This window comes from Nematolebias whitei, chromosome 1, assembly GCF_014905685.2.
Source record: "Nematolebias whitei isolate Nwh7 chromosome 1, NemWhi1, whole genome shotgun sequence".
NCBI lineage: Eukaryota > Metazoa > Chordata > Actinopteri > Cyprinodontiformes > Rivulidae > Nematolebias > Nematolebias whitei.
In genome coordinates, this window is record NC_056498.1 from 26,912,999 (window position 1) to 26,932,283 (window position 19,285).

At 38.4% G+C, this 19,285-nt stretch overlaps 1 protein-coding gene across 1 annotated transcript in view; it reads left to right on the forward strand.

The window, feature by feature from the left end:
- The first annotated feature begins 10,186 nt into the window (after positions 1-10,186).
- The window catches only part of LOC119426037 (phospholipid-transporting ATPase ABCA1-like), a 302,913-nt gene continuing 293,814 nt past the window's right edge, over positions 10,187-19,285 (forward strand). Inside the window, exon 1 of the mRNA XM_037693947.1 lies at positions 10,187-10,252. Coding sequence (XP_037549875.1) covers positions 10,187-10,252 — 66 coding nt within the window. The remainder of the gene's footprint in view (positions 10,253-19,285) is intronic.

The window sequence follows — 19,285 nt, forward strand, 5'->3', positions numbered from 1 at the left end:
GAGCATTTGTCCACAATCTAACAGTTTTAGTATGCGCTTGCTCATTTGCTGAAGTGACAAAATGCATGGTTCTGAATGTTATTTGATAGGCTACAATAAAATAATTTTGGCACTAAGATCATTGTACTGTAAGAGAAAGGTAAAAGTGTTTGAGATTTCATAGTATTTCATAACAAAAATTATACCACCTAATGTTTTATAGTGTACGTGAACAAGGCATGGTTTACTGGTTTCAAGATGTGAAGAGGTTACTGTGTCAAATCCACTAAATTTTTCTATTGTACAATTCCTGTGGTTTAATTACCTTTTTAATAAGAAACCACAGGAAAAAAAAGTACCCTCTTCTTTGCCTGTTGCTTTGAGCGGTGATTCAGATATGCTAGATCAAAAAAAGATGTTGACTTGTCTCATTGTAGATTTTATTTGGTAAATAACTGTCGGTCAACACTTGTCTATCAGAAAAGCAATGCTCATCTCTTCTTTTTGGTAGACAATGCTCGTTTGAAACAAATGTTCACAACAAGCTATGAGAGTTAGCATGCTAGCAGGTAAATATATAGGCTACAGCCTTGCTACAGAAGCTAATATCACACTTGTTAACAATCCATAAGAGTTAGCATGTTAACAAGTTAATAAATATAGTATAGAGTGAGCTGCAGGCTTGCTACAGAAGCTAATATCACACTTGTTAACAATCCATAAGAGTTAGCATGTTAACAGGTTAATAAATATAGTATAGAGTGAGCTGCAGGCTTGCTACAGAAGCTAATAATCCATCTGCTAGCAAGCTTTAACTGTAAGCATTTTAACAGGTAAAATATGTGGCCTACAGTTGACCACAACAACTGTTAACCTACCTGCTAACAAGCTAAAAGAGTTACCATGTTAGCAGATAAAATATGTGGTCTACTCCAGTTTGACCACATAAATTATTAACCTACCTGCTAACAAGGTAAGTTAGCATGTTAGCAGATAAACCTACCAGCTAACAAGCTAAAAGGGTTAGCATGTTAGCTGATAAAATACTGTAGGCTACTGTAGATGTTCTACAGAGGCTAATAACTCAATGTTAACAAGCTACAGTATAGGATTTGGCATGTAAAATATACATGCTAACTCATGGTAAAAGTTTAATCTTACATTGTAGGTCTACTGCAGTGTAGGTGCAGAAGCTAATAACCCATCTTTTTAATTACGTAACGTAAGCTTGTCAGTGTCTCTCAGCGAGACTTTGCAAAATAGCAGAAAATCAGAGAAGAGGTGGTTTTGTGTGCATTAGGCCAAATAAGTTTATGTTTATAATTAACTTGTTGATTCTGGTGTTTTAGCTGATATTATATAGCCTACATTATTGTTTAATACTTGTGATTAAATAAAAATGTCAGCCCTAGACCTCAATATTACTGTAAAGAAATTATTAATAAAACAATCACAAAGTTTGCTTAAAATTAGTCTTACAGATTAAGCTGACATATTTTAAACAGGTGCTTGTCAATATGTTTACTTGTGTTCGTACTTTTCCTAAATTATTGGTGCCTAACAATTATAACAATAATAAATATTTTATTTAGTATTTTGATACCCCTATTCCTACAAAATAATACTTAACAAGCAATTTGTGATGCTATTTAGGCTGAAAAGCAAACGCATATAACAAATGCATTTTTGTTTTTAAATTAAAGCAGGTAAATCATGTGATGCATTTTAACTTTCTTGGTTTTTATACCTTAAGATCTTTGTATTTTTGCTCAAGACTATTATACTGTCAGACTCTCATACCAGCCTGTGCCTAATGCAGACTTTTCCCATCTCCTTCATGTATAAATAACAAGTACTGTATCATAGAACAACTCACTTTTTTATTGCTGAAAATTCAGTTTGTGGCTCCAAAGGAAAATTAGGTTGCATCTTGGGGTCAGTAAACTTGTTTATTTATTTATTTATTTCTGACAGCTTGGCTGAGCTGGTGCAGGCAGAGACAGGAGACTCGCCTGAGGGAGAACAGGGGGGCTTATAGCTTAAGGTGCAGTACTGCAGTAAAGGCAGTGCAAGGATACAAAGGAGATTCTCTCAGCTGCCACAGGCCGGTGATTATGTTGTAGAAACTCTGAGGTTCATGTGGCCCATAGTGCTGGAGAGCTGAAGGACATGGCTGTTGATGGAAAGAGAGTCAGCATTCTTTTTATTAGAAAAACAGAACAAGTGGGCTGTAGCGCGGCTGTAGTGGGTAGGATTGATCTGAGATGAGCTGACGTGAAAAACAAAACAAACCATGAATATAGTTCTCTATCATTTTTTGCACTAAACTATGTATCAGCTAACACCACTTTAAGTTGACCTTTATGACAACTTTAGTGTTTAGTTGTTATTAGAACATGTTTTAGAAGGGTTTCAGACGTGAATGTGTGTTGATTGTAACATTCAGCAGTATGATAAACTAAACTCACACTAGGCAGTACATTTCTTGAACAGTAACTGTCAACAAAACCAAACTATAAAGACGAGTTTCACTGGTACCTGATGCAACAGCCAAGTATTGTAGTAAACAGTAAGTATGGTACAAGAGAAAAAAAGTTTTTATTTGTTTCAGATGAGAAAAAAGTGTAATCTGCATGAAGAATTGGGAAACCTTTCAAAATATTTCAACTTAGCAAGGGGCATATTTCAGATTTGTGCCACAGTTAGATTTACTGGAAATAGAAAATAACTTGATGACTAGGGATAGGATAGGGATAGGGTTAGCTGTGGATCTTTATATTATTTCGTTATCACTGACCCAATAGATCATTGAATTGCTGTATTTCTGCTCTAAAGCTGAGCTCATAGTTTCCACTTGATAGTCTTTTCAAAATAAACAGTGAAACAGACAAACAAAGACAAACAAAGCAAAAACAGACATTTGGACACTTTTGTTTGTTTGTTTGGAATGGGTGGTAGGTGTTATATAAAATAAAGACACCCTGACTGGAAAAGCACCTTTAGGAAATGACTTGATGTGTTACCCCCATGTGTCGATATAGAAAACAAACATAAAACAGGACGTCATGAAGTTGATATATTATTTTAGTTTTCTTTTAGCTGCTCCTATTGTCAGGGGTTGCTACAGCAAGTTAGCTTGCATGAAAACGTGGTAAGTGTTTTTATGCCGGATGCTCTTCCTCACTCAACCACAGACCCTTGAGTTGCCACAGTCCTCTGCCATCTATAGTGCCTGGGGAGCAGCTGGGGTGGGTTAAGGGCCTTGCTCAAGGGTTCATATTGGGGCAAATGAAGGTATCAGTCAACACACATTCACATTTGAAACCTTTCTAAAACGTGTCACCTTTCCCACCCACATTTGATGTTTTTGGGTAAGGTATTCAAACCCTCCACCTTCCAGTTTAGCCTTTTCTAACTTCTGTGCCACCACTCTGACGTCACATCACTTTTTTGAATTCACCCATTCTAACTAGACTTTGAATATTTAAAACCAGTCTATTCCTATAACGGAAGCCAAAACGCTATATTTCTTCTTTTTTGCCAATTATTTTGATTGGTTAATACAAATAAATCAATGTGGTTTTGTTTCAGTGTTGTGATCAGGTGTCACTTTCTATTGACTTCATGAACCGATTGTACAGTTACTAAATCTCAGCTTAAATATAACTTCTTTGTGAAGGTAATGTTTGGAATTAGCTTATTTGTGACCCACTTAGCAGATGTTTTTGACATAAATTCCTCATTTGACTGACCTCGTTCAGTGTGTTGTACTGTTGCAGTGAGCTTGAAAGGAGCTTGAGATAGAGATAGATTCAGACAAAGAAAAAAGAAAAAGAAAAGACGAATTGAACAAAGCATCCCAGGGACCATTATACCCTTCAGAGGGGCATGGCAACCCATCTTGTAAGTGATGTTTGCTGTCATTCTCCGCTGTCCTCTGCTCTCATGCTGTATGACAAATATCTGTTTTCTCTTTCGATTATCCTAGAGGCTGAAATAATGCACTTCACCGTCCTCAGTCCCCAAATGCCAGGCATGCATCACCACTTATGTTCCCTCAGTAGTTGGCTTTTTTTTTTCTTTCTTTTTAATGGCACTGCAATCTGTACTTCTCTTCCTTTGTTTTCGCTGAGCTTTCTTTGGAACTAATGATACAGTGAAGAGCTGATGCTGAAGTTGTGTGATTCAAACGGGGGCTACAAAAAGCAAATCTCTGTGCTTTGAGTTGTATTGTCACTGCAAGGATTCACACCCCTTGAACTTTTCCACACTTTGTCACGCCAAGAGCTACAAAGTATTTTACTGGGATTTCATGTAATAGACCAACACGAAGTAGCATAGTAGATGGGGCCAAGATGGGGTAGCGAGGTAGGGCAGCCGACTTGGGACCAGAAAGTCGCGGTTTGACCAAGCCATTCCCACATGTCATGGTGTCTCTGAGCAAGATACCCAATCTCTAACTGTTCTCTGGGCGCTTGCATAACTGCCTACTGTTCCACCTGGGTGTATCCCAGTTGTGATGGGTTAAATGCAGAGAACCAAGTTAATTGTTGTATGGGAACATAGAATGATGACAACATATAGCACTTATACATAATTATGTAGAAGTAAAATGATAAACAACCCCACCCCCATCTTTTTCTTTTACAAATAAATATGAGAAAAGTGGGGTCTGCCTTTCTATTCAAATCCATGCCTGAGTCAATGCTTTGTCATCTGCAAGTCTTTTGGGGTTCATCATTAACATATTTGCACATTTAGTCTAACATTCTTGCCCGTTCTACTTTGAATAGCAGCTCAAGCTTAGTTAGATCAGATGGAGAGTGTCTGTGAACATCAATTTTCAAGTCTTGCCATAACTTCTCTGTTGGTTTGAATGTCATTTTCATTCATTCAACCTTTATTTATACAGGTTAATCCCATTGAGCCTTGAGGACTCATTTACAAGAGAGACCTGATTTCAACAAAGAATGATGAAAACAGTAGACAACAACGACAACAAAAGACAATTATAAAAAGTCATACATATTATTATTTTTTTTTTACAAATTAAAATAAAATGGCAAAAACAATAACAAAATTAGCTAGATTATAAGGCGAATGTAGAAAACTAAAAACAGGAACATGTCTGCATTGGTCCTTGCCAGGAGTCCAACAGATTCTTAAAGCCACTTAGAGAGGTCAAGGTCAAGAGCTTCAAGTCTTTTTGTAAGATATTCCAAGAAACAGGAGCGGAGTAGGAGAAGGTCCTTTTGCCTAGTTCAGTCCTTACTGAGGGAACACTGCAGCTAATATCCTGAGAGTGCACGCTGTAGCTGCACTCACACAGAGACGTAGGAGGAGATGTATGTATGCAGCAGACCAAGAAATGATTTAAAGATGAAAATGTACCAGTGGAAGAGTCTGCGTGAGGTTAATGATGTCCAGTTAACCAGTGAATACAGGGTGCAGTGGTGGGTACGATAATCACAGCCAGTTATGAATCTTAGTGCACCATGATAGACAGCATCCAACATCTGCAGGGTGCTTGTAGGAGCGTTCATTTAAATAATGTCACCATAATCAATGGAGGGAAGGAAAGTCACAGTTGCAAGGTGTTTCCTCGCATTCAGAGTTAGACAGGATCTATTTCTGAAAAAGAAACCCAGTTTAATTTTCAGTTTCTTTACTAGGTTTTCCACATGGAGCTTAAAAGAGAGATGTGAGTCGACCAAGATACCCAAATATTTATAGGAATCAACAAACTCAATGGGGACACCATTTGAGGATAAAATCGGAGGAAGAACTGCTTCCTGTTTGAAAAAAACATCCCTTTGGTTTTATCGGCAACTCGACCTTTCTAATTCATGGATATTCTTTGGTCCGAACATTTCTATTGTAACTGAGGTTGGATGTTTTGAGTCGTTGTCCTGCTGAAAAATTAACCTTGGGCTGCATGGTGGATTAGTGGTTAGCACCGTTGACTCCCAGCACAAACATCCTGGATTTAAGCCCTGGATTGGGCCTTGGGTTTTCTCTGGTTACTTTGGTTTCCTCCCAGAGTCCAAAAGCATGCATGTTTAGACCGCTTTCAGGTCCCGGCCTCCGATGTAAAAGATCTGTGATCCCAGTAGGATTTACCTAAAGATTAAATGTTAAATAAAGTTTAACCATAAAGTAAACTTAAATTCCTCTCTTAGCTTTATTCTTACAGTCAGCTCAGACCAGTTTCCCTGTCCCTACTGATCAAAGACATGCCCTCAGCATGATGCTGCTACCGTGTTTCACAATGAGGATGATGTATTCAGGCTGAAGGGTTAGTTTTCAGCCACACATAAAGTTTTTAATTTTGGTCTCATCTGCCTAGATAGAGTACCTTTGTCCACATGTCCGCTGTGTCCCCTAAAAATCCTGTGTCAACCTGTGAACAGGCCTTCTTCAATAAATGCCAGATTTGAGGTGTGCATGACTAAAAGTTGTCTTGTTGACAGACACCTGAGCTTTAGATCTCTGTAGCTCCTCAAGAATTACCATTGTCCTCCTGGGTTACTTCTGGATTAATACTTCTGTGTTTAGGTGAACAGCATCATCTTGTTAGAAGGGTGTCCGATCCTTGTTGTTGACGGCCACTAACCTGCAAGTGTTCGGTGCTTCTCTGCTCCAACATCTGATTTGAATCAATGGCTGATTAAAAGGCTTCAGAACATGAAGAGGTAATCCAATCAGTGACAAGTGTGTTTTGGAGTTGGGAAAAGGAAGTAAAACATGAACTCTGCATTGGTAGGTTTGCAGTTTGTTGTACTCTTTCTATTTTCAGACAATTAATTGAACAGTGCTCTGTAAGATATTTAAAGTTTGGGTTATTGTTTTATAACCTGACCTTGTTTTAAACCTGACAACAAGTTTATTCTTGTTTTGTTTTCCTTGATCTTCATGATGATTTTTGTCATAAAGGTCTGAAGCTTTTATAAATATTTATACTGAGATTAAATCACAAACAGGTGGACTTTCTTTATTCAACCTTTATTTATATAGGTTAGTCTCACTGAGTCACGAGGACTCGTTGTCAGGAGACCTGTTTGATGTAACATACAGATAACATACTGTATAAAGTACAGTACAGTCTATTCAGCTCCCTTTAACTTCTATTCCGCTCTCCAGCTCCTATTCGGCTTTCTTACATTCTACTCACCTCCCTTTAGCTTCTATTCGGCTGTCTTTAGCTTCTACTCAGCTCTCTTTAGCTTCTATTCAGCTCCTTTTAGCTTCCATTTGTCTCCCTTTAGCTTCTATTCAGCTACTTTTAGCTTCTATTTGGCTCCTTTTCCTCCGTTGATCTGCTCAAGAGCATCTTTAGAGACTGAGCAGGTAATCCCTTTAGCTTTTATTCGGCTCCTTATAGCTTCTATTTGGTTCCTTTTAACTTATATTCTTTACTAATTAAGTGACTTCTGAAGGTAGATGGTTGCTCAGTATTTTATTTTAAGGTTAAGAGTAAAACGGGCTGAAAACAGATAATCGCCACATAAAAAATTGAAAACCATTTTCTCATTTTTTTACTTTAAACTGTTAATCTATCTAATAAAATCCTAACATAAGGCATTAGGAGTTGTAACGTGACAAAATGTGGAATTGTTCAAAGGGTACAAATACGATTTAAGGCACTGCAGATGTAAAATGTTGAGAAATCACTTCATCATGTTCCTTTTTTGTTCTTTTATTAGTTTGTTCACTGTGTTTTTTTTTCCTGTGCAGAAACTACAAAGAGAATAATACCACTTCTTGTTACTCATCTGATTTTTAAATGTACATTTCAGGGAGGAAAAGGAGAAACAAAAAAGACCTTGAGTCGGTCTTTTCCCTCAGCTGTCACCCACGCACACATCATAAGTTGGAGACAAATCTCCTTTTGCAGATATCAGTGCAACTGACACATGCACACACACATTTTTTGACACATGGCTCCAGAATTTTCTTGGAGATGTTGTTTACCCTTCATGCTTGACGTGATTTCAGAGTGGAGGTGGTACCGAGCTGTTTCCTTCCTGCGCGGTACACGTTTCAAAAAGACGAGGCCTGAAAGCTGTACAAGGCGAATGCGGCTCACACTCAAATTATACAGGAGTTTGATGGAGTCGGGTGTTCATGCATGTACTAAGGCTTGGTTTAATGACCCGGGCCGCTTCCACCTTGTACGACTCCATAGCTAACTCCTTTAAAAGAAGGAGAAAGCAGTGCATGGACTGAAGACTCAAGGTGGTAATAAACATTACAAGTAAAGGTACTCTGAAGAAGCAGAATGGGGTTTTGTTCCTCCCCAGGCTCTGGTAAATGTCAGAAATACTGTATAAGTTAGACAACAGCAGTTAAGGAACTAAAGGCCTGGAATTCCTTGAAATAATGCCCATCGCCTGCAACTTTTCAGACCAGGGTTTAAGAGTCTAAGATCATCTTTAAGGAAAGAAATGAGGAAATTGAAGTCAACCTGGATCAACCTTGAAAAAAAATGTTACAAGCTGAGTCAAATTTTAAGGCATCATCTGTAAAATTAATTGTGTTAGAACCATATTTGTGTAGGCTAAGTCGAATTACTTGTGGCAGCCATCTTGAATTTGGGTGACTCCAAAAGAGCGAATGTCAAATCGTTTCTTCTGAGAACAAAGTTCATGCTCAATAATCCAGGTAAAAAAAAATCCAACAAAGTTAAATCAAGTCCTCTGGACGGTTTCTTTTTTATTGTGGAAACATTTCGTCCTTCATCCCAAGGACTTCATCAGTCCGAAGAGTCACAACAAACTCAGTCCCACAAGCAGCATACTCAGATAGTGGGCCAACTCAGTGGTGTAGTCTACAGTTTTGTAGTGGGTATACTGTGCTTAGAAACCAAAGTACACTGGTTAGTACAATGTAATCGTCAATTTATTTTGATTTTTAAGCATATTGAACATTTCCAAATTTCTCTGATGCTTTTATTTGAATACATGAACAACAAACTTTGTACAAGAGTTGGCTTTGTATTAAAAACATGTTATATAATTTATAAAACAGTATCAAAGCAAAGTACTGCATACCGATAGATTGTTACAGAAGAGTTTAACTGCCATTTAACGTATCAATGACGTGTGCCTAATGATATGTCATGTGTCATTGGGCACTTTTAAGTGGTTATACTGAATTTTTTAAGCTTTTCTAGTGAGTATACTCTGTATACCCGAGTATCACGTAGACTACACCACGGGGACAACCAGTTTGATGGTGATAATATGGTTTCTGGAGCCCACCCTTGCCACTGATGAAGTCCTTTGGATAAAGGACTAAACATTTGTACCAAAAAAGAAACTGTCCAGAGGACCTGACGGGTTCCTTCTGAGAGTTTCAATAAAATAGGTTCAATAGTTTGTGAAGTATTTTGTTAGCATACCCTCAGTTAATGGCAAAGTTTGAGGAAAGGTGTTGCACAAAGCGTGGAGCTCAGAGTATGTGTTGCAAACTACTCTCAGCGACCACAACAAATCTTAGCTCTGTATCAATGAAAGTGGATGAGTTGTAGCCATTTCTGTGTTTGTCTCACCGTGGCGATCATCTTAAATGTTTTTGTTTTTTCCCTTCAAAGTTTCATATGAGTCTGTCTACCGGTTCAGGAGTTATTTTGCTAACATTCAGACTAACAAATGCACCCCAAAATTCAAATAGCAGCTTAGCCATGGTACATTTACTGACCATAAAAAAGGAGTAGATTTTATTTTTTGCTTATTTGGATCATTGCTCAAGAAAGAGTGACATATCCCTGTTTGCAAGCCTGTAATAACCTGAGTAGTGAGAGTGAATTTAGTGAATAAGGTGGTAAAGGGTGCATTTTCTAAAAGAAAAATGTATCGTTCATTATAACATCTACATGTTTGATTAAAAAACCTGCCACTGTAGAACCACATGGTGTGATCTCCACAGGCTGAGACGTGGCCCGTCCTGAGATCTCCTGGGCTCAGGTGATAATAATTCTTCGAACAGGTGCTGCACCCCCCCCCCCCCCCCCCCCCACCACCACCACCACCACCTCTACCCCCACCTCGCCAAAGCCTAGGGAAGAGAATGATTAGTGGCATTCCCCCAAGATGCATTGCTCCTCTGTATTAAAACCAAACTCTGCCTTTTATTCCCTCCAGGGTTTATTAAGTGGGCCGGTTGCCATAGCGACGCTTTTGGCTGGATATTGCCAGGATAAGCCATAATGGGTCTCCTGACGCAGTTTTCACTGCTCCTGTGGAAGAACTTCACTCTCCGGAAGAGACAAAAGGTACACTAGTGCTTTTTTTTTTTTTTTTTTTTGTATCGTCTCCACAAATCAACGTTTCTGCCAAAACTGGTCAGCAGTGAGGGGAACGAGGATGTGGTCCCAGAGTTGGCTTGTCAAGGACAGCTTATTCATAGAAGGGAGAAGTAATGGGGGGGGATTTACAACTAAAATTGTCTCCTATAGAAGTAATCTACCTTTAACTCCCCTCCCCCTCTAGAGAATAAGAACAATCTTATCCTAATACCAGCCAATTGTGAGTGTCACCTTCAATTTTTTGATGATCTATCTCGTCTGCACGTTATGTCACGCTGCCTGTATTTTTATTTCTAATAAAGAAATAAAAGTTTGGCCCTACGGAAATGGATCAGGACTTCTGAAGGCTGCGTTTGAAGGGCAGATACTTTCTTCTTAGACATCAGAAGAAAAAAAGGTTCACGAAAATATTACGTGACAATTAAAGCCTGTTAATCATCTTTTTCTTTTCTTTGAAACTAACTGTAGACATGTGGCTTCTGACGTCTTCTTTACAGTCAGCTCTTTTGTACCAACTGAAACCTTCAGCTATATTGATGATAATCATTGGTGACTCAGCTGAATTTCAGCAGAGTTTGGTGTTTATTAGTCACTTGATTGTTCTTCAGATATAAAAGATTGTTCAGATTTTTTTTAATCACGGTGTTCAGTGGATTTATCACGCAGCACTAAACAGCAAAAGTGAACAATGATTATTCGCCCGTAGAAGGCGGGTATTATTGTGGCACAGTCCGTAAACTTTCTCTTGTCCGGCACGTATAACTTCTGATCTGCTCAAGATGATGTAATGAAACTTGATACACGTATGCATCATCACTAGACAGAGCGTTATACACTGTTCTCAGTATCCACGCTTCAAGCTCAAAGTCGCAAATCAAGGTCAAACATTATGCAAGGTTTTTGTTTGTCTAGGTCATTGCTATAGATTGCTGTATAAGTTTAACAGGTGGATAATGTGCCGTATGTGATGTTCTTGCTTTTCAATATCTCATAAACCAACAGATGGATTTTAATGAAACACTCAAAATGTATTAACTGGGTATACATCGATGACTGATTAGATTCAAGATGGCTGCCACATCCAAGTAGTCTTAGAAAACAAAAGAAAGCGGATATGATTCAGTCAATTTACCAATATTTTCTAAATAAAAAAATAGTAGTAGCTGAGAGTCAATCACAGCACATATCCCAAGCACAGACTCATTACACAAGATCTGTGTTGAAAAATTCAACATCAACTGTTGGCGCCAACCTGTTTTTGGCTTTTAGCAAAAAATATTGATCAACCAATAATTGTGTTGACGTCTACAACTGATTAACTTTGGGAGTCAGCCCTGTTCAATTCTTGAGATATTTTACTAACAGACAGACAAACGAACACGCGTGATTATACACGTGCGCACAGACATCAGCTGCCTTCCGGTGATAAAAAGGTCTTCAGTTGGGAGCAGGCTCTCACAAAACTATTTCTTATTTAAGGTAATTTGTAAGTGACAGATCACTAAACTACAAATGCTTAAAGAATCAACCCATCTAATTCAAATGGTTAACAATAAATACGTTTATTTATAAATCATAAAAACAGTCTTGAAAAATTAAAACTAATTTCTTCAAACCAAGGTGGCTGAAAGAGCTTGTCGTGGAGCCAAGGATGCAGATGTGATACAAGGAGCTTGCAAAATAAAACTTAACTTTTATTTTATACGCAAAAACAAAGGGCAGCAAAAACATATATAAGTCTAGGAGCAGCACAAGGAGGCACAAGAACAAAACAGGCTTGACTTATTAATGAATGAGAACAGGTAGAAGATAAAGAGAGGGGCTGATGAGGAAGTGGACACACCTGGTCTGGATGAAGACTGGGAGCAGATGCGAGTGGGTGGAGCTGGAGCAGAATAGAACTGAGGAAATAGAATTATAATGGTTGAAAATACAGGGAGACAAGCAACAAACTGGACACAATGAAAACTAGAGGAATTGCATTTCCTGTGAAAATACAGTGTGGATGCTTATTGCTAAAAAACAGCTGAAATTAGCTAAAAAAAAATGCTGAAATGGAAGAACAAGTCCAAGTTAGGAGAAGAAAGCAGAAAGAACACATATTTGCTGAATTAGGTTTAAATAAATGATGTCCAGATGACATGACTGAAAATTGTTGGATTGTATACCTGGATTATTGAGCATGGACTTTTTTGATTTTGAACCAGTTTAACATGACTGTCGACGAGGGAGAGGGCCGGCACCAGAGGAGGGGGCGTGCCAAAGACACCATCTTAGAACCAACATAACTGGTTTGTTCCACTTTGGAGTAAGCTGTTGGGGGGAAGAATCAGTTTTGTGTTGTGTTTCCTTGACTGATGAAGCCTTCTGGATGGAAGGTGAAACTTTTCAGGGAAAAAAAAAAAGAAACTGTCCAGATGACCTGATGGAAAATTGTTGGATTGTATACCAAGATTATTGAGAATGGACTTTTTTTTGTTTTTAGGTTTAAATAAGTAGAGATGAGCACACAAATTAGGAAATAAGCTAAAAAAAGCTGAAATTAGCAACAACAAAATAATAGCTGAAATGTAGCTGAAAAGGCAGGAAGGAGCTGAAACTACCAGAAAGAAGTGGAACGAGCTGAAATGGGCAAAAATATGTGGAATTAGCTGACAAAGCTAAATTTGGCACAAAAACAGCTAAATGGCAGCACGATGGCTCAGTGGTTAGCACTGTTGCCTCACAGCAAGAAGGTCCTAGATTCAATCCTGGGTTGGACCTGGGCTCTTTCTGTGTGGAGTTTGCATGTTCTTCTCATGCTTGCGTGGGTTTTCTCCAGATACTGCAGTTTCCTCCCATAGATCAAAAACATGCATGTTAGTCTGCCTTCAGGCTCAGGCCTCCCTTGTAAAAGAAGTCTGTGATCTCAGGGGGATTTGCCTGGTTAAATAAAGGTTAATGAAAAATAAAATAAAATAAATAGTACCTTAAATAGCAGCAAAAGCTGAAAGAAGCATAGCAAGCTGAAATTAGCAGAAAGAAGTTAATTGGGCTGAAAGTAGCAGAAATTACCACAAAAAACTTGACTTTATCTGAAAATAGCTAAAAATGCTAAAAAAAATTTTTTTAAAAGGCTGAAAAGGTAGAGCAAGCCTAAATTAGCATAAGAAAGCAGACATGTTTGTCCAATTATGCTGAAAGAAACATAAATGAGCACAAAAAGTGGAAATGATCCATTTTATTTGATATTTATTATATTATTAGAAAAGATAATTTAAAAAACAGCTGAAAGGTAGCTTAAAAAGCAGAGAGAGGCTTAAATTACAGAACAAATTGGAGAGAGCAAATTTTTTTTTCTGAATTGGGCTGAAAAAAGGTTAAATCTGTGAAACAAATGTGGAATTAGCTGCAATACTAAATCAATCCATCTACTTTATTTCTATAGCACATTTTAAAAACCACAGGAGTAGCCGTAGGGTAAAATTAGCATAAAACAGCTAAATAGTAGCTGAAATAGCAGAAAAGGTTGAAATTTGCAGAAATATGCTGAACGGAGCAGAACAAGCTTAAATGGACAAAAAGAAGTTAGAAGAAGCACAAATATGTTGTAGTTAGCAGAAATAATCTGTAAGGAGCACATCTTATAAAAACAGCTGAAATTAGCTGAAAGTATCTGAAAAAAAGTTGCACAAGGAACAAAGCTGAACTGGTTCAAAATGTGAAAGGAGCAGTAAAAGGTTGTAAACAGATCTAAAGATTTGAAGGATGTAAAATGAGCTCAAGTCATTTTCTATGAGAAAAAAAAGTGGGAGAAAGGGCTAAATATTTCAAAAAGCTAAAGTCGCACCAGTACCAAAAGCCACAGGAGGATTGTCCTGAACGAGCTGAACATTTTGATATATGATTTGTTGAAATAGCTTGAAAATTTCGGGACGAGAGTCGCGCCGAAATATGTACGTAAGAAAAGAGGATCACAATAGTGTGACTGCTTCATAAGTGTTCACACATTTACAGAAACTATCAACATCAGAAATAAACAAAGTAAACTAAATCCTGATAAACACTTACAGAGCTACCTGGAACAGGTAAGATATTAATAACTTTTACACAGAACACTGTGTCAAAAGAATCCCTTAAGTTAAAGTATTAAACATTTGTTCGTCTGTCACGCTCACATAAAACACGTTTGGCCAATCAGTGATCCACTCCATACGATGTCCACATTATTATTTTTTTCTTCCACATTTCTTGTGCTGCACAGATTAAGTGTTACTGCAGCGCTTCAACAACACTAATAAGTAGTCAAAGAATCTAGTCGGCCTTATGAATCACTTCTGAGGGTGGTGTCGTCGTTACAGAGAGCCGCAGTGTCTTTGATTTATTCCCTGCGATGGGGAGTCATCCACCCACTTGTTTTGTTACGAGGCTGAGGCGCAGCAGAGTTTCTGTTGTCGGAGTAAAATAAGATACATCTCACATGTAATAGAAACAGAAAAAAAATCATCAAAGTTTAACTCGTACAGAATAACTCAAGGCAGTTTTGTACCTGGGGAACCTTTGTTATTTTATAACAGAAATAATGTATTGTGATTTTTCTGTATCAGGATGAAAAACCTACTTACTTTTTGTCATGAATACAGAAGCAGACGGCGGTGTTTTGTGTACGGAACGTGGAGCATTTAGCCAATGTCAACATGAAATATTGTTATTAGGCCAAACTAGTGGGAGTTAGCAGGACAATGGTGCTTCCAGAGGGCTCATGGAGGTTAATGACCAATTATATGAATGCCTCGCCAAGCATTTTAAGGTTTTATAACGGGCATGAAAGCCATTTTATGGTCCGGGATTTCACATCATTTTTTAGGAGGCGATTATCCATTCACAAAGACTCTGCTGGTCCGATGGTAAATGTCCGTGGAGATGCAAACACTGAGTTGCCAAATATGTCTTAAATGGGTTCATTTTACAGATACTGAGTTAAAGTAGGGGTGTCCATACCTTTTCATGTGCAGGCCAAAATTGTCAAATGAAAGGACTGTAGTCCCTCACTTATCAGCGTGTTACATTCCAGACACCCCCGCGATAGGTGGAAATCCATGAAGTAGGGACGTTATATTTATTTTAGTATTATATATATTTTAAGGCTTTATAAACTCTTCCCACACTCTTGCATTGTTCTTAACAATGTTCTAAACTCTTAAACCTATGTAATTTTAACAACATACGTATATGTATTGTACAGTACTGCAAAAAAAAATATATATGGGTACTCACCAGTGAAGATATTACTACAATTTGAAAGATGAGTTCAGCTTCAGAATTATTTGCGACTTTCCTGCCAGTTCTGTGAGTTTAATAGATCGATTGTTAGGCCTGTCATGAAAACAAATTTTTACTGGGCGATTAATTGTCTCAGAAATTATTGTGATAAATGATAATATTGCTTGAAATTTGTCAATAATTAATAATTGTGAAATTTAATAAGAAATGTTTGTTAATTTGTTTTACGTGTAGTACCTTTTTATGACCACCGGATGGCAGTATAAGACTGAACTGAAGGATGGATAGTGAGGGAGTGAGCAGCGTCTCTTTAAGAAAAATGGGAGGGAGGCCCCTTCACGAGACATGGGCTGTCGCTCTTCGGTTCGCAAAATGGCGGACGCTCGGTGTGTTGAGCTCTTTAGCATAGCATTTTTCACACAGAGCTTTTAATAAAATAAAAAAAATCAGTAAACAAGTTTTCAGCTTCTTCTTGCAGAGAAAAACTTTACACAAAGGCACGGGTTTCAATCATGAAATTTTGAGCTTCGACAAGACTGAGGTTTTTTTTCCCAAGGTTGACCTGTTAGCTTAGCTTCTCAGCTTAGCTGCTTTTAATGATCCAAAAACACGATTTTGGACGGTTAAAACAGATTTTAAAGAGAAAAGAGAAAGGGAGGGGTCAATGAAGAACACCGGAGTTGAGCTTTTTGTCATCCAGTGTCTTCAGTAGAAAGAGAGACACAAAGAAACGATAAAGCCGATAAACGATTAAGCCGATAAATGAAAATGAGGTTGATAATTTTCATTCGTCATGTGATTAATTGATATATTGTTTTTCGCGACAGGCCTGTAGATCGTCACTTCTGACTTTGCATTGCAAAACTTTTTTACCATGTCGGTTTCTACACTAGTGTTTCTCCCTCCATTGCTCTTCTTTGAATTTTTGTAGAAAGCAGTGGACAGAAGCACTGTTGGCTTCTGGGATGCATAGTTCTTTTGACTTATGTTACAGTGTAGGCTCATTGAAAAAAAAAACTACAAAATTGCGGCGCCTGTCTGAAGTATTTTTTGTTTTGTTTTTATTTTTTGTCCTGTTGGTTGGTTCCCGCTCCTGTTTGCTCCCATTAACATTCTATCCCGTACCATCCCGATCACATGAGTAATATTAAAGTTGACAATTGTGTGTCGTGTACAATCTTACGTTGAAAACCTGCAAAACAATGAGTTCGGGAAAGTCCATTCATCCATTATCTTTTACCCGCTTCTTCCATTTTGGGTCACGGGGGTCGCCGGTGCCCATGTCCAGCAATCACTATGCGAGGGGTGGGGTACACCTTGGACAGGTCTCAAGTCCATCACAGGGCCACATAGAGACAAACGAGACAAACAACCATTCACTCTCTCACTCACATCTAGGGACAATTTAGAGTTACCAATCAAACTAACATGCATGTTTTTGGTGTGTGGGAGGAAACCGGAGCACCCGGAGAAATCCACACATGCATGGAGAGAACATGCAAACTCCACCCAGAAAGGTCCCTGGACCGGGATTTGAACCAGCAACCCTTTCACTGAAAGGCAGCAGCTCTACCAGTTGTGCCACCGTGCTGCCTGTGTTGTATATCCAAAACATAAAAAGCCTTGTAAACATAACCTTGTTAAAAAAAACATTCAATGTCTTTGATGTATTGGGTCTATTGTTTTTTTTCGTTTGTTTGTTTTCTTGTGCTTGTAAAACACATTTTATTTTTTTAAATTTGTTAAAATTTGTTATTTTGTTCGAAAACAAAAGTGTAAACTTTGCCCCGTTTATTTTTTTTCTCCGTATTAGCTCTTTGAAAACACTTGTTATATTTAGCCAAGTTTAATTAATTATTAAAATGTACTTTTTAGTAAAAGTCAGTAAAGGTTTGTGGTGCTTTGTACAATGAAATTGAAAATAAACAAATAAATCAATAAAACTTATCTAATGTAGTATTGTAGCCAATATTCCACATTTAAATAATAAATGTTCTCACCAGTTTCTCTGTTAAACCTAAACATTTTAACAATAAAATGCATTACAGTTAAAATTTCAGGGGCTGTAATTCTGCATCAACCTCTTAAGTCTGCCGGACAAAATGAGACCATTTTTAAAATGCAGTTGTGGGCCGCACAAAATCACTCCAAGGGCCGCAAATGGCCTGCGGACCGTACTTTGGACTCCCCAGAGCTAAAAGTTTGTGCGGTCACAGCTGATGGTCATCCTCAACACAAACTCTGGACTCCCAGCTCTTTAATTTGGAGTAGATTAGGATAAATCCCTCAAACACTGGAATGCTGAAAGGATTTAGTTTTTTTTAGCTCTTCAAAATATTAACCATTTTCTGCTCTTGTTTGTCGTGTAACTGATTCATTGGCAGCACTTAGAAGTCTTCCATTTTTATTCAGGTGATTAGCACATTTGTTCACCTCGGTCTGCCTCTCAGTTTAGTCATGAGGACAGGAACATCTGTCTCTTATTATTGGCACCAACGGGTGTCATCAGATCTGAACGTGAACCAGTGACAGCATCAGTGAAGCAGCTTCTCGCCTCAGCCGTCTAAGCAGGTCACTGCAGCAGAGATGTTGACAGAGGTGTGTGTGAGTGTGCGTGCAGAGGTAGGTCAGCTGAGGGTAGCCAGGCTTTGGCGTGCATGAGAATGTGGGGGTGGTGTGTTACGATGTGGAAAAGGACGATGTGGATAAGAGAAGAAGTGGGTTCAAAAGTGAAGAAAAGATCATTTGCAGCATTTCAGAACACCTCGACTGATGATTTGACTTAATGAATCACTGCATGGGTGACTCACCAACTCTGGGTAGCAACAAAAAGAACGAAGACTCAGATAAAAGTGGTTGAAATTAGTTTTCTCTGCAAGGTAGCTGGACTCTTCCTTAGAGACAGGGTGGGAAGTTCACTTGTCCAGGAAAGACTCGGAGTAGAGCTGCTCCTCCACATCAAGAGAAGACAGTTGAGGTGGTTCGAACCTCTGGTAAGGATACGCCAGTGTTCAACATGAACCCCAGGGAAGACCCAGAACATGCTGGAGAGACTCTGTCTCTCGGTTAACCTGGGAACGCTTTGGAGTTCTCCCAGAAGAGCTGGAAGAGGTAGCTGTGGAAAGAGACGTCTGGACCTCCCTGCTCAAGTTGCTGCCCCCAGAACCTGACTCTAGAACAAGTGGAAGATGATGGATGGATGAATCACTGCATGCTTAAATCATAGATTGTTGGGGACAGCTGTGGCTGAGTGGTTAGAGCAGTGGTCCTTCAATGGGAGAGTTGGGGGTTCATTTCCACCAGCAGTCACCTGCGGAAGTGTCCCTGGGCAAGACACTGAACCCCTCATTACCTCCGATGTGTGTCCCATCGGTTATGAATGTGATAAAGCACTGATTAATCTTTGTATAGGTCTCGTAGAGTGCTGTATGAATGAGTAAATGAGGCACAGATTGTGTTGTAAAGAGCTTTGTGTGTCTTGATTAGATTGAAAGATGCTATACATGTATAAACACAGTCCATTTACCATTATCTTAAAATAGTAACACATGATGTGCAAATCACTGTTAATATTACCAGTGACACTGCAGGTGGTGACATAAAACAGTTTTTAAAAACAATCATTAAAATCAACCTAAATATCAACATTCTGTCCACAACTCTTTTTTGATATAACTAATTTGATCATAGCTGATAAATATAGACAATATGCTCTTTGCTGTTATGTATTTGTTATGT